Below are 14,328 nucleotides of genomic sequence, written 5' to 3'. Positions count from 1 at the left end.
TACTATACTGTAAATTTTTTTTTTTTAATTTTTTTTTTGCATTTCATTCTTTATTAAAACTTTCGCTTATTCTGAAAAGAATGTAGGCATATTTAAAACTTCTAAATAATGTACAGGATAACCAAAAATTTGGAATTATTATTTTTCTTTTTGGTTAACTACCTTTCCTTTTTATAAGTTGACAAAATGTTGTTCATAAATAAGGGCTGATTGACCAGCCCTGTTCTAACACCTAGCTAACTGACAATCATAACTGTTATTTATATGCCATATACAATCTGTATAACAATTTTCAGCTTCAGTAAATTCATTTTAGTACTAAGCCGTTTCGATAGCATATATCTGACTCCTGTTCTATCGTTCGCTTGATTGGCCGCAGTATGTGTGTGTATACACAACTACTATAGCCAATCCTCAAATTATCAGCTTTAGTAAATTCAATGAATTTTTTTTTGGCCAAGCTCTTAATCCATAATAGACTATAAAGTCTATTGTAGACTATTTCAACTTCCTTAGCAACCATCAGTTGACAGTTTACCATTTTTGAAGTGTTATTTTATTTTTTTTTAAATTAGTAACAATTTTTTTCTATTATAGAGTCGTAACTACTAATTGCGAGCAACTTTTCTAACAAGCATTTTATCAATATATAAAATAAGAAAGGGTGGTTTACCAAAAAGAAAATACATTATTTAGAAATTTTAAATATGCCTACATAATTTGCAGAATAAGCAAAATATTTTATAAAAAATTACTTTTTTTCTTAAAATGCAAAGTAAGAAAATTTACAAGGATAAGTACCTCTGAACACACTGTATTTTTTGGGATTTTTAATCATAGAATCAAAATCGTTTGGCCTTAATTAACCACTCATTTTCCAGCTTTAGTCGAAACGCGCCAGGACTAAACAACCTGGCGATCGATTCTCTTTAAACAAATTACCAGAACGAAATTCACTGGCGTCAAAAAGTTATCGTCGTCGCCCAGTATTTTGTACAAGTAATTAAAAATAATGTATGAATAAAAATGATACTAAAAATGAATATAAAATAAACATTATTCGATCCAAAAGTAATCCAAAACTATTCCATAAATCATTGATATCCATACAATTATTTTCCGTTTGTTCTTTTTGACTAAATTGGCCATACGTTTTAAAGTTCTGAAATACAAAAGACATTGGGGATTATTTGGAAAAATTATTTACAGGAAAGAAACTTTTTTTTAGGATACATACCCTCAAGTTCGGCAGTAAAAATATCATTTGAACTGGTTGATAAGCTAATAAATTACAAATAAATTTTGGTAGGGGTTGAGTATGTTCGTTTCGAATGATGTGTATTATTAATATTGTGATAACTAGTAAAAATGTAGATAATAACATTCCACAGCAACAAAATTGAACTAGAAAATAAAAAAATGTTTTTAAATTTTCTTTAAATAAGCACAGTACAGCACGAAGCAAGTACCTACAAATAGACATTATTGCCTTATTTTAAGTATTGGACAATAATCCTAAAATCCAAACCCCAGGCTTTAAAGAAGGCAGTTTAAGTTTTCAAATGATATGAGACAATTTCCTGTGCGATGATTATTTCAGAAGATTTTAAATTCAGAAAGAGACAAGATTTTAAATCCAAAATTGCCAATTTTGTTACGTAGTTTTGGTCATGAACGCCTGGGCCAGACAGTGTATCACGACTAATGCAGGAGCTGTCACAGTGGAGTGGAGGAGGAAACGATGTCTCAGTATAGAATTACTTGAGCCAGTGTCTGTTTGACGAAGTATCCGGCCTAAAGTCCGTTGACATCAAAGCACTCCTGCTGTAGCTAAACAGTTCCAAATGGTTCATGGAGTTCTGAATAGGACAACTCTTTTTCGGTATCCCAACGGATTCTATGGTCTAAGTGTGTCCCAACCCAGGACAGCCGCTCTAACCTTGCCTAACCTAACCTAACCTAACATAACCTAACCTAACCTTGGGCATGCACGTTTTGATTCATGTGCCATCTATTAATTTATTTTAGTTTTAATTGTGATTTTCGGTACCCTAAGATATGATTTTGAGCTGTTTAACGGAATACATACAACCATTTTGGCTAATTTTCCAGCTAGTCCCAGTCTAATTACCCGAGTTTCCAGGCTACTAACTAATATTGACTTGTTTATGTTTACGAAATTTTTTTATGCTTCGAGGTGCCCCATAATAGTTTTGGAGTTTATTTCAAATGAATTTAAGGCTTTGAGCGTAGCCTGACTTTTTGATAGAACATATACTATTTTATTTTTGTGATTACGCTGAAGGTTTTCGATTGCACATTTATTTACGGCATACACTTTAGTTTGCAACATTATTTACCAAGATATGCGTAATTCATTAACGATAACAGTATATTCTGGAGCCTACACCGATTTCGATTTTGAAGCCGTGCTTGTTCCACCTTGTTCCTGGATGTCAAAATGCATTGTTCTCCCGACAGTCTGTCGAATACTTGCATTACATTTTTTTAAATTATCTTTAAAAAAACTGTTTTTTTTTTATCTCGGGTCTATGGAAACTTGTTCAAATGGCCATAAACTATAACATACATACATGCGATTTTTTTCAATTTAAACTCATTTTAGGGCAGCATTTTTTTGTTTGTGAAGTCAAATTACTCAAAAGTAGCCTGCATGACACATACAATACCATGTATTTTAGCATTTTGTATCTCTTGTTGTTATTGCGAGTTGATTGGGTTCTGAAGTTTTTAGCTGTTGCGTTCAAAAATGGGACACCATTACAGAAAACAGAGATATACCTCACCCTTAAACTTAACTAACTGCTAGTCGGCCGTAGAATAAGTAAAATTGGAAAGAATTGCTCTTAATTGCCTCAAAATTAAATATTCATGAATTGAATGAAAATATTTTCAAAGAATACACATTTATTATAGTTCAGTGTATACTACAAACTATTGTGAACGCAATCCTAACTCAGTGCAGTGTAAACAGTGATCAGACTCCAAATAGACACAGAATTAGAAAAGTCTTAATATATCTTACCTATTTTGGGCAAAGTTTTCGATTCTGGTGGCATTCTCATTAATATTGATATTAAAACAAGAGTGAATAATAAAAATTGAAAGCATATTAAGCCAATTTTTGCATAATTTTCACTAGATACGCAAAATGTTAACATTATACTTGCTGCAACAACTGAAAAGGAAAAATAAAACTTATAAATAATTAATACGGGCAACTCTTTCAGTTGGCTTAGGAATGATTATCCGGGTTCTTCTAAATATACACAAAATGTGAACCTGGATATCGACGAAATTATCAACGTCTTAGCAAAAGAGAAACGTATGCTTGAATGTGTAATTTAAGTAACCATCTAAATTAAATTATTTAAAGTAAAATATTTAGTAGCGTTTAATTTAATTTGATATCTTTTGTTCTATCAAAATCGGTTTAGTAGTTCAGAGGCTAAATGTGACACTGTAATGTGCTAACAAACACTCATTTACTTTTGTTATTTTTTGTGAGCAAAAAATCTAACATTTTACAGGTTAATTAATTTAATAGTGTTATCCCCACCTAGCATTGTTCACAGAAGTTCTATAAATAGTGCGTACCAAGCCCCCCAAATCGAACAAGTGTCCTCAGTCTTCACCATGCGACTCATTGTTTACTTACTTAAATAAATGGAATGATACACATATCCTAACACTGGATTGATTCTTTGAATTTCTATAGTTAAAAGTAATGCTGATGTATCGTTAAATAGTCCGTCGGAAATATAAACCCATGGCGTTATTATATCTGTAAAATGCTGGTAAGAATAATTCACAATTTTCCATTCAAGTAACTCTTGTTCCATTTTCTAAAAGATTTAGAATATTGTTACAATTTTAATAAGCGATTTATTTAATTCATTCATTCATTCGTACTGTGGAAAACGATGAATTTGGTGAAATTGTTGCATTCAAACCATCAGACCATAATCCTAAGACAAATTGAAATTTCATTTTATCATTAGGCCATTCTAATAAGTTAGGTTCATTTGCTTTCACTTCCAAGTTAACATTTGGATTCCATTGTACTAGACCATCGTTCCAAATAATAATATTTCCTTTTTCCAAAACATTTCCATCCTTTGAGCGCAACGAACTATAAAATAAATAAATATTTTTAGTACAATGAAACTAAATATCAGAATGGCAAAAAGTGTTGCAGCTTTGAAATTTTCCACAGTTTGTTTATTTGGTTGTAAAAACTTTGTATCAAAATATCGGCCACTCAGAGGGGGGTCCTTTATTTTTACACATACATTTATATAAATGTGTACCTACATTCATAAATAAACTTTTATTTTTACCTACATTACCGACTAATATTTCTGATAGCTTCGTTTATATTCACTCATACATTAATGAGAGGGAAAAATGACCTTAGTGGTGGAGGTCTGATAATCACGATTTTTTTTTTTTTAAACAGTTATCTTTTCGAAAAAACGATAAGAGATGTTTGCTGTTTCATCCATATTTTTATTTTTCCACGTACCTAGGTTTGAAAATTGATTTTAATTGATTGATTTTTCATACATGTAATGGTATACCTGTGCAGGCTATAGCAAACGCACACTACGGTAAACCGGAAAATTTCTATTCGAGTCGAGAAAAAATGACAAGCAAAGATGACGACAACGCAATCGCTCTAGTCGGGTTGCTAGTGGCCATGAAGTGTAATAAAAAGAAGCGGAAACACAAAGTTTGGTGTAGAGAATGGCTTACAACGAGAAATGAATTCACTCAGGCAAGATTTTAGCTTAGAGCCATTATATTACCGTAATTACTTGCGGATGAATGAAGAATTCAACCAAAAACTAGTATCACTTGCAACTTCCCCAATTCAAAAGACAAATAAAGTTACGAGAACTACTATGTCTCCCCATGAAAGACTGTTCTCTACCCAAGAATAAGCCACACCTAACTTTATGTCTGCGCAGGTTTGCCGGACCACTCACACATGCTATCAGGTATCTTCGCTTGTGCCGGTAATAAAAATTGAATTTCAATTCTTATCCGATCGCCTGCATTGGTCGCTACACCTGCACAGATATGCCAGCAGTCATACAAGTGACCTGTTCAGGTAAACCTGTCCGGTATATCGAAACGTGTATGTCGGGCCTTAGACCTCGTTCGACTATTTACTATTTAAAAGTATTTACCTAGATTATTTCCTTATAAACGTCAATAACATTTTAAAAATAACAAAATTTTTTGGCGGATTGAATAATTGAACCCATGAAACGTAGATTCATTATAATTTTGTTTTGAAATTTATATACAGTGTGTCGCATTTAAATTTTGCCCAGTCATACAGAGGAATAAGTAACATTTTTTAAGATACTTAGTCGAAATCAGAACTTTAAACTTAGCCTACTATAAATTGACAAATAGGACCGATTCTTAATATTTTGTCTAGCGTCAGAGATGGTTAGAGATATCGAAAAAAACTATTTGAAAAAGCTGTTTAGAATATTGTTTTATACCCTTATAACGACTTACATGACAATTTTAAATTATCAATATGTCCAAATTTTATATTCCATAGTACACTAGTTATAAAAATAAAAACTAAACTTTTATAACTAGTGTGTTATGGAATGTAAAAACTGGACAAATTGATAATTTAACAGTGTTATGTATTCAAATATTTCAATAAATAATTGTGTAGACCAAAATAATGAAAAAATTAAAAACGCGAATTTTGTCATAAAAATCGATATATGGACAAGATAAAAATTTTCTAAACTTTTTTTAGTAATTTTTTTTCGATATCTCTAATCATTCTGACGTTAAACAAAATATTAAGAATCGGCCCTATTTGTCAACATGTAGTAGGCTGAGTTGAAGGTTCGAATTTCGGTTAAATATCTTGAAAAATGTGACCCCCCACCCTGTATGACTGTGCAAAAATTTCAAATCGATATTTTTGTAAATAATGAAAATATGAGGGTGTCTTCATCTTAAATGCGACACGCTGTACTGTATGTATTCGGTACTTGTGGAAATAACTCTACACAAAATTCGATTAAAATATTTATATTCGTTCCTGTAAACAAATAAGAGTATTCATATTAAAAATATGCTAGATGTACACCTTAGCTTCTGTTTATTGGTCTGAAATATTTTTAGAATAACATCCTATCATAGTATCGTATATTGCTTTTAGATATTGCTTAAGGAGTTATAGTCATATGAAGATTATCGTCATTTTTTTAAACAAAGTATTTTCCATGGAGGTTATAAAGTAGGAGAACGATCGCAATAAAAAATATTGTCCCCAAAATATGGACAAAATAAGTGAGGCACTGGGATCGCTAAGTTGTCTCATTAAATGCGGGCTGTTGTGCGCTAATATACTACTTACCGACGACAGCGCGGCTGGTGGCTGAAAAATGAACTATAAATTCTACAAATTTTCAGGGACAGGTGCGCTAATAATGCTTTAGCACATAGCGATCGTTCTCCTTCTTTATAACCTCCATGGTATTTTCTATGTTGCCTTCAATAAAATGACCTGAAAATTTGCATGCATTAAAGACTTAAATTTTGTAAATTTTAATCAAAATAAAAAAAATTTACAAATTTATGTATCGATCTTATGTGAGGTTATTATTTTTTGTTAATATTTTAAATTCGTTTTATAAAATATGAAAACCAAAGTCTATAGCCCTTCTAAATACAATTTGTAATATGAATAAGCATTTTTTTATTAAAAATTTCTCGAAAATTCGATAGGAACTTCAATAAAAATATAATATTATAAATTTTTTAAACTTTGGTTCTTGTATTAGGACTAATATGTACTATTAGGAAATTCGTGTATAAACTATTAAAATATTTTTGGTGACAAGAAATGGCATAGCAGTCAACATCTACAATTTCAAATATGTTCTCCATTTACTTTAGGTAAACAGTCAATTTCCGAAATAAAATAGGTTATAATTTTATTTATCATGTGTTATAATTATATTTTATAGTAATAATTGTATATCTGTACTCGTAAATTTTAACGATTTGACGCCAATTTACATTTCTATGTAAGCTAAGTTTATTTACAAATAAATTTTCTATAAAAATATTGATCGGGTACCGACTTACATTTATATATGATAAATAAGTTATAATTTGAGTCAATTTTTACTCAAATTGGGTCAGATCTGTAACTTTTAACTGATTACCAATTGATTATATAAAATTTTATACGTGAAAACGCTAACCTGATTTATTTTCCCTAATGTAGGTAGCTTTATATTAAAAACTTGGTTTTTATGGGGTTAGTTTTTTAATAAAATAGAATTATATACAAATTTTAAAAAATATGTAGAAATTTGTTATTTATTTATTTAAATTTATATGTAAGAGTAGATTATTACGATCGGGCGTCGACTTACATTTTAATGTAAGTTTTGATTTTAAATCAGACCTGATAAAAATTTTGCATTTTGCACAAGATGTCTTCAAAAAAGTTCGTTTTCATAATGTCAAAATGTAGGTAGCATTATATACATGTTTTCTTCTCGACGCCAGATGTCAGCAGTAGGAAGAAAACATGGCCGTGCCCATATGAACAAGAAATATCGTTACCCCTTAAGGTTTGAACTTACTTATACAAATGAATTTCTGGCAACCAAATATTTCTGTTTTTTAATTTGATAAATGTAATATTATCATAAGTACTGGGCGTCCATTTTAACTTTGAATCATGCCATTTCTACAAAAAGAAAAATCAAAATCAAAACATATTCAATTGTTAGAAATTATTTGAAATTATTTATTACCAAATCACCAATGGCTTGTAATCGAATCATAGATTTTTGCTCGTTAATATTCAAAATTCGTGGCCGTTTAAAGTTCAGCAACAATATTAATGGTTCATTTACAAATTGTGGCATAACATATGGGTCGTATTCATTAAATAAATCGTTATATAATTTTTGGGCCGTTGGAATATTTTTAGGTACATCAAGTAATATACTTCCTTCTTCTGTATAATTCGATACTGGTAATTTACAATCAAACATCCATTCAGCCTCCACATTCGTCCATGTACCAAAACTTACATATCGAATTGGTAATGGATCGGGATCTTTCCAAGATACAAATGCAAGTTCTTCCCCTTCGTTGCCCATTTGAATTAACCCATCTAAGTAAACAGAAAGAAAAATTTTTAAGGTATACACTTCGTGATCATCGGGGGCGGGTTAGAAATGTTATCATGAACGAAAATCCAAAAAAGTTTCACAAAAATTTGCACCGGAACGATCTCTTATTGTCGAGTTTTTTGAAAAAATTTGGAAAAAGGCGGTCTTTTGGGATTTTTGATTTATTGATTTCAAAAATACGTATTTTGAACCAAATCTCGAGCCTCTATCTTTACCCGTCTCTTAATAAGTATTTGAAGTTTTGAAATTGACCCAAATGTTAATTCCGCAAGTACTGCTAGGAAAGTTAATAAAAAAATTTATATTTTGTTGATATTTTGTCATACTTCTACCTTAGGGGGATCATTTTGGTCGCTAACCCCTTCAAGTGTCAGCGGCAGTCCATCAATTTTCAAAAACAAACAGGTCCGCAATATTCGTGTTCAGCGACCCCAAAAACCACCGGGTAACAAGTTTGGAATCATTTTCATCACTATTAACCGAATTGTGAATTTAGTTTATTTATGGTGAATTTAAAATACAACAAGTGAAAACAAACAATTGATTAAGTTAATTGTTTAATACCATGCATAAACAGTGTTGATTACTCTATCACATTACACATACATGCCACACAAGCATAACTAATATAGCTGATATTCCCGTATAATACATACTACACAATTTACGCCTAATTTACACCCTCACGGGTAAACAGTGATGTTTACGAAAAAATGTTTCAAACAAAAGCTGTTTAGTTTTTTATAAGGAACATTTACATTTAAACTTTTGTTCTATCTCTAACGGTTTACAAGATGGGTCCTACGGACCCAAGACCCAATTGACCTATGTTGCTCATTTACGAACTTGACTCCACTTTTTACGTCCTGAGTACGCTGTAAAAATTTCATCTTGATATCTCTTTTCGTTTTTGAGTTATGTGTTGGCAGACAGACGGACAGGCGGACAGACAACCGAAAATGGACTAATTAGGTGATTCTATGAAAATTTATACCAAAATTTTTTTCTTAACATCAATATTTTTATGCGTTACAAACTTGGGACTAAACTTAGTATACTTGCATATTACATATATGCATGGTATAATTATAAAATGCATATTGCGTATTTTTAATTTCTTATTAATCAATTTGGGTCACAAAATTTCCTGACGCTCTAATGAATCGAATGCAGAAAACCGCATTCAAATCCGACTTATTGTTCAAATTTTTCGAACTTCATTGCTTTGTTTCCGTGATTATCTTGGCTGTGGCCTAAAACAGTTTTTTCATTTTCTTTTTTTAAATAATAATTTTTTATTTTTACCTGTAGACACGCGCAACCAGAATGGTCTCAATTCATGCCGTGATAATAAATTTTTTGTTTGTGCTGTGGTTTTTGTATTACGATGTTTTTGCCGTCGAATATCAGTAAATGTATTTAAACCACCACCCAAAACTATTTCATAGACTGGATCGTTGATAGTAACATCTGGTGATGGTGTTAATAGAATATGAGCATCCCTTGCTGCTTGGACTGCAAAATGTAAATCTAGAATGTATCTTGGCGAATGATTTTCTAATTCAGTTATTTCGTAAAAATTTTTGTAACCATAGCCATGATTAGTTATTAACTTTTTACATGTTGTATAATCTAGAAAAAATAATTAAAATTTGTTTATAAATGGTAAATGAATCGATATTCAACAAAAATAAATTATTATTGCAGTCTTAGTGTCGATGAATATATAAGTTAATAAACAACACCATGTTTCAGCATTCAGAAACACGAGTGAGGAACATCTTTGAGTGGAAACATTTTGCCCTATAGTAGTATAGGTACGTTTTCTCTAATATATTTTACATTTTTATTTTACACCGAAGTTATTATATTTGTTTGCTTATTTGGGAGTTCATAAATTACTTGTTACTCGACCTAAAAAAGAGAGCTTTTGTGTTTAGCACTCTATTATAGCCTAGAAAAATAATATAAAAACAAGTGAAAACAAACAATTGACAGAGTTAATAGTTGAAATACCATGCATAGTCAGTTTTGATTTTTTTATCACATAACACATACACTCACTGTCAGAAAAAGTGCCACAGTTAAAACCATTCTAAGCGTACGCATCATATGTTATGTTATAATAGTAACACTTAGAATGTTTTAAAACGAGCATTTTTTGTGACATTGAGTATACATACATGTGACACATACATAACTGATATTCAATAATAGTACATACTATAAAATTTCCGCCTAATTGGAGCCCTCCTGGGTAAACAATGATGTTTACGAAAAAATGTTTCAAACAAAAGTTGTTTATTTTGTTATAAGGAACATTTTTTTACATTTAAACTTGTGTTCTATCTCTAACGGTTTACAAGATGAGTCCTACGGACCCAAGACCCAATTGACCTATGGTGCTCATTTACTAACTCGACTGAACTCGGCTGAAAAAATTTCAGTTCGATATCTTTTTTCGTTTTTGAGTTATCGTGTCCACAGACGGACGGACGGACAACCGGAAATGGACTAATTAGGTGATTTTATGAACACCTATACCAAAATTTTGTGCGTAGCATCAATATTTTTAAGCGTTACACACTTGGGACTAAACTTAGTATACCTTGCATATTACATATATGCATGGTATAAAAACAGTCGATCAGCTTAAAAAATCAAAGTGTTTTTTTCACTCGGATAACCTTTATTTGGACGCAAGAAATGATCTATGAAAGAAATTTTCTCGTGAAAATAGGTTTTTTTCAAATATTTTGTAAACTATTAAGTTAGTGAGGCAGTTTTAGCTATTATAAAATTTGTTCGTGAGTTAATTTTACGTTCGCGAGTTTATAAAAAAGGCTCTGTACAAAGTTTACGTAAAAATTTTTAATATTTAAAAAAATTAAAAATATTTATTATAATTTTATTTTAATATTTTTAATTTATAAAATATTTATGATATTTTTCGTGTTAGGCCGTTTAAAATAACTGAAAATAAGCGATTTCATAAACAAAGGAAAAAAAACTAAAAAATAGGAAGGTTTTGGCATCTAGTTTAAGACCCTTCTAACGCCAATTTCAGAAGTGCTGGGTTTGCGTTAATTAACACTATGTATACATAAAAAATTTTTGGCCAATATTTCGGAAACCATCGACTTTATGAAAAATAGTTTAGAAACATAAACCGTTTAGGGAAATTTTCTCGAATTTTCATTTTCATTGTAAGCTAAATAATTGGCGTAAAATTTTTTGGCTTCGAGTAGTCCTTCTTATATAATTATATAATTTTTGGTTATTAATTTTTACTTAAAAAAGTTATTATAAATAAAGTATTAAAATTTTTTAAGCGCTTTTGACGTGATCTTAAGTATATAAATAAGAATGTCTCCACGAAGCCAAAAAATTTTACGCTAATTATCTAAACATTTTTTTAGCTTACAATGAAAACGTAAATTCGAGAAAACTTTAAGATAAATTTCCAACGATAGTAAATTGTTTCATGTTAAACCATATTTTTTTTCAAATTTTTTAATTTATATTTAAGTACTATCTGAAAAAATATTAATGTGAGATTTTTGACGATATTACAACAATCTATAAAACGGGCCCGATTTAGCTATTTTCCCACTCGGTGCAAAAATAAGAATTGCCGCCCTTTCATGCATACCATTTACAGGGTGTTTTTTTTAAGTTGACATATGATAAATAAATTTAATCGAACGAAAAATATTAGCATCGAATTGGATCTTACTCGGCATCGTTTTCAGGTTCAATTAAAAACTCACTCTGATTCATAACTGATAAACATTAAATGATTGCTTTAAATTAGAAAGTTGTTCTTTATAAATAATTACAATATTGAAATGAAATTTATTGTTCTTGGCTTGGTGTAAACCGAGTAGTTTAGGCAGTTATAATTGATAGCAAAAATCTAGCTTTTTGTACGTTTGTTCATTCAATTTGAAATAAAGTGGTCTTTATAGAAAAACAAACCACTTTTATTGGATTTATTGGATAATTTTTTCCAAATTGTGCCTTGATTTCGCAGAAACAATTATACGAAATAACAATTTTGGGTAAAACTTGTCTGTTTTTGCCTAAACTGTACGGTTTGCGGAAAAATGTTACGAATCAAAAATGTTATTTTTTTAAATTTCTTAAAGTGTTCATCTATCGATTACCAAATATGAAGTGAGCTTGAAAACCTAAGTCACGTTTAATGTCTGTGTATGTTGTGCGCCTACTCACCAAACATTTTTCGTTTGAAGCATTTTCATCGATAAAAGCTATTTTTCGAATTTCAAGAATATGTCAACTAAAAAAAAATAGCTTGTATGTTTTATATGTACAGTTTCGCTTGAATACATAGATTCGAATGGTGTTTTTTCGGTGTTTTATTTTATGTATAAATTATATTGAATTTTTCCAACAATCCCAGTTTTCGAAATAGCCCTGATCTTATTGAGCCTCGATTTGCGATTTTTTTTTAGAATTTGCAGATCCGGGATCGGCAAATTAAATTAAATTATAATTAATGAGTAGGTTCACGATGTAGGTAGACCGGGAATAATAATTACAAATTGATTGTGTTAGAAATTGATTTGACTATAAAACGATCCTTCGTAAATTGGAAAATGTATTTTTTTTTAATCTTAAAGATATAAAAAACAAAATACTTTAATTTTCTTACCAATTTTGATTGAATTATTTTTTTTAGATTCTCCATTGATTGGATTAAATAACAAAATTAACACAAAAATGCACAAACTAATCATGGTAAATAAATACAAACTAACTGAAACATCATAATGAACATAAACAACTATTTTATCACTCTTGTGATTTCAAGTATCCTGTTTCCTGGTTGGCTCAAAAGATAATTAGATATAAACATAATAAATGCCTTTAAATAACTAGACAAAAAATTTTTAATAACTAACAAAAATTTAACTACTTACGGTGAAAAAATAAGTTATCATCAACCCGAAACCTAAAGAAAATAAAGATCGTTTTTTATTTTGTGTAAATTATAAAGAAAGGCTAAATGAGGTCTACTTATATTTACTACTAGATGATTAAATAGCCGAGTAGGTAGAAAATATATGTTTTCTATTGGTTTCGGATTTTCGAAGGTGATTAATTTATTTAGACCGTGGGACAGAAAGGGTGATTTGTATAATGATTAATACATGCTTGAAACTTCGTGAGTCTAACAAACTACCACGGCTTTTTTCGAAAGTGCTGCGTGCTCAAATAAGTACGATAGCGTCATATTTAAGCTATGGGTCTGAAAAAATGCAACAGGAAATTTGTCGGACACAATGACCACTTACTAATTATTAAACAATAAATTTATCCGGCAAAATTTTTCATTCATAGATTTATTAAAAAGTTATTTAAAACTTTTATTTTAAACGCCATTCATTTAAATAATTAAAGAATTTTTGGCTACATAGTAGAAGAACTTCGTGGAAAATATGGCGACGAAGAGACCGCAATACCCATATATTCTTAGGAATTCATCTTTTCTTGCCCGGACTGTCTTCACGTTTCTACAGATACCTCGTTTGTTGAAATTAGTTTGCGTGTTTGCTCTCTATAACATATCAACCTGGAAGTCATTATGGCATCCTACGTCCGTAAATCCGATTCCTATGAGCATCGCATTTGTTGTCTATCGTATGTTACCCGTACCGTTACCATACTTCTAACAATTCCTCATTTGTTAAAATAAGTTCAGGCATTTGTTCTCCACAGTGAGACATGCGAAACACGCATTTTATACTGCGTTAGACGGATACAAATAAAATGTTGAGTATTAGGCGCAGAGGATTAAAAATTATAAAATAATAAACATATATTGGTTCGGAGCACTATAAACATAATAAACTAGGTGAAAGTCTTTCTTTTGAGCATCCTCCACGGCCCCATTTAATTCAAATAAGCTAAATAAGCGATTTCTACTTTTCAAACAACCTTCCTCCTTTTAACCCCCGACTAACAAAGAAGGGTGTTATAAATTTAATGTGTTTGTGTATCTGTGGCATTGTAGCTCCTAAACGGATGAACCAATTTTGATTTTGTTTTTGTTTGGAAGATAATTTGTTCGACAATATTCTATGCTGTT

General features: G+C 30.5%; 1 protein-coding gene across 1 annotated transcript; it reads right to left on the bottom strand.

The window, feature by feature from the left end:
- Positions 1-411: 411 nt before the first annotated feature.
- Positions 412-12,976, bottom strand: LOC123301353 (acetylcholine receptor subunit alpha-like). Its single transcript, XM_044884091.1, has 9 exons — positions 12,892-12,976; positions 9,522-9,848; positions 7,833-8,197; positions 7,659-7,765; positions 3,934-4,153; positions 3,680-3,866; positions 3,047-3,199; positions 1,238-1,404; positions 412-1,162 (listed from the first exon to the last, which is right to left on the bottom strand). The coding sequence occupies exons 1-9, from the start codon at positions 12,974-12,976 to the stop codon at positions 1,004-1,006; spliced, it is 1,770 nt and encodes a 589-aa protein (XP_044740026.1). The 3' UTR covers positions 412-1,003.
- Positions 12,977-14,328: the final 1,352 nt, after the last annotated feature.

Source organism: Chrysoperla carnea, chromosome 5 (genome assembly GCF_905475395.1).
Source record: "Chrysoperla carnea chromosome 5, inChrCarn1.1, whole genome shotgun sequence".
Lineage (NCBI taxonomy): Eukaryota > Metazoa > Arthropoda > Insecta > Neuroptera > Chrysopidae > Chrysoperla > Chrysoperla carnea.
Note: the sequence above shows the minus strand (reverse complement) of the source record. Positions and strands in the feature narration are given on the sequence as shown.